The sequence below is a fragment of the Frankliniella occidentalis genome, unplaced genomic scaffold (genome assembly GCF_000697945.3).
Source record: "Frankliniella occidentalis isolate FOCC.00 unplaced genomic scaffold, Focc_3.1 Scaffold3657, whole genome shotgun sequence".
Lineage (NCBI taxonomy): Eukaryota > Metazoa > Arthropoda > Insecta > Thysanoptera > Thripidae > Frankliniella > Frankliniella occidentalis.
Genome location: NW_026270712.1, coordinates 2,989 through 4,944, shown reverse-complemented (window position 1 = coordinate 4,944; position 1,956 = coordinate 2,989). Strand labels below are relative to the sequence as shown.

Here is a 1,956-nt window from a genome sequence, read left to right as displayed (position 1 = left end):
CCACCCTCAGTTGCTTCTTCTGCGGACTCTGCACCCTCGGCAGCATTTTCAGCTGATTCCCCACCCTCAGTTGCTTCTTCTGCGGACTCTGCACCTTCGGTGGCCTCCTCGGTAGATGCATCACCCTCAGCGGCTTCCTCGGTAGATGCATCACCCTCAGCGGCTTCCTCGGTAGATGTTTCACCCTCAGCGGCTTCCTCGGCAGATGCTTCACCCTCAGCGGCCTCCTCAGTAGATGTTTCACCCTCAGCGGCCTCCTCGGTTGATGCATCAGCCTCAGCGGCCTCCTCAACCGATTCTCCGCCGTCGGCGGCCTCTTCCACTGACTCTCCACCCTCAGCTGTTTCCTCTGCAGTTTCCTCTGTGGACGTACCCTCTTCGGTGGCCTCCTCTACGCTCTCTCCGCCCTCTGCACCCTCAGTGGATTCTGCGCCTTCGGTGGTCTCCTCTGCAGATTCTGCCCCGTCTCCAACCTGTTCTGTGGATTCAGCTGCAGCATCCTCAGCAGTATCCTCTTTCGAATCGGCAGTCTCCTCTTTCGAGTTTTCGGCCTCGGCCGTTGCTTCTTGCTGTAAAAGAAACAATGCCTTGGTGATTTTTTCCCCCAACATCTGCTTCAATCCTACGTTTGCCGCCGCCCTACCTCTGCGCTGCTGTCTTGAGCCTCCTGTGAGTCGGCTTCCTCTACGCTGGCGCCGTCGATGCCCTCTGTGGTCGATACTACATCCTCTGAGTCCTCTTTGCTCCCTTCGCTGTCGGTCGCCGGTTCGTCGCCTTGTGCCTTGTCGGAATGAGAAAGTACTTAAACACTACACCATTAAAAGCAGCTTTAGGTTTGACATCACAGCAGTCGCTTTACCTGTTCTTCAGTTTCCGCACTGGTCCCTCCATCCTCAAGCGAGCCTGTTCGGGGCACGGAGCAGTCGATTATTACCCAACTCGAATTGGTTTGTCGCCCACCCTTGCGGTCTGCTCTGCCTACCTGTTACTTCGTGGTGTTCCATCTCCTTGAGGGCCTTCTCGATGTACGGCCGGCACTCCGACTCGGAGGGGGCCGGTGGTGGTGCCGGGGTGCCCCAGGCGCGGGTCTCCTGCACGCATGTTCCTGCACACACCGAGCAGCACCATTCTCAGACTAGACAAACCGGCGGGGGCGGGCCGGGCCGGGCCGGGCCGGCGGGCCTGGTCGTGACATTGAGCCAGGCGGCGGCCAGCTGGCCCGCGCGGCCCGGCCCGAGGCTGACTGGATGGATGGATGGGGATGGAAATGTCAACACTCCATTTTTTGTGTGGCACGCGTGCCTCGGCCTGACGGGTCAGGTGCTAGTACGGCCGGGACGAGGCGGCGATGGTATTTTTGCCGCATGTAGGTCGCTCTCGCCCCTCTATTTATACGGCTCCCACGTCACACTGGGGATGAGCTGCAGCGGCGCGGGATGGGACGGCGAGCCAAGCTGAACGCAAAACGTCGCAAGGCGCGGCACAGCCGCCGGCATCGCCCCGCCCCGCGCGCGCCCCGCCCAGTGCAGCCCTGCTGGAGCCTCCCCGACGACGTCCCGACTCGACCCCGACTCGGCCCCGATTCGGCGGGAAGGCTGAGGAAGCCGTGACACTGTGGTGGCGGGTACTTTCCTCCAATCAATTGTCATCCACGTACCCCTTTGTCAGAAAAAGAAAGTAGTGGTGCAGTGCGACACTTTTTGGCTCCGTGCTTCTGTTCTTTTTATTTAAAACTTAATCTCTTTGGCCGGCGGTGCCGTCCGACCGGCAGACTGTACAGTGTCTACGTAAGGAAGTGCTGGCGAGCGCCCCTGGTTACGGGGTGTTACGCAAACTCTGTCCCCACCGTGGGCGGGGACCTGGGGTCCCCCTCGGTCTGTTCACGCCCCGGGGGGGGTTCAAAGCACTCGTACTGCACCACGTCGGCAGACTGTCGAGACGCTTATGGTGACGTCC

At 60.6% G+C, this 1,956-nt stretch overlaps 1 protein-coding gene across 1 annotated transcript; it reads right to left on the bottom strand.

Annotated features, from left to right (window-relative positions):
* Nucleotides 1–5: 5 nt before the first annotated feature.
* Nucleotides 6–1,139, bottom strand: LOC127752070 (mucin-22-like; the record flags this gene model as incomplete). The annotated part of the gene is made up of 4 exons (XM_052276609.1): nt 983–1,139; nt 860–903; nt 644–781; nt 6–569 (listed from the first exon to the last, which is right to left on the bottom strand). Coding segments are annotated over exons 1-4 (768 nt in total), but the record flags the coding sequence as incomplete, so codon positions are not given.
* Nucleotides 1,140–1,956: the final 817 nt, after the last annotated feature.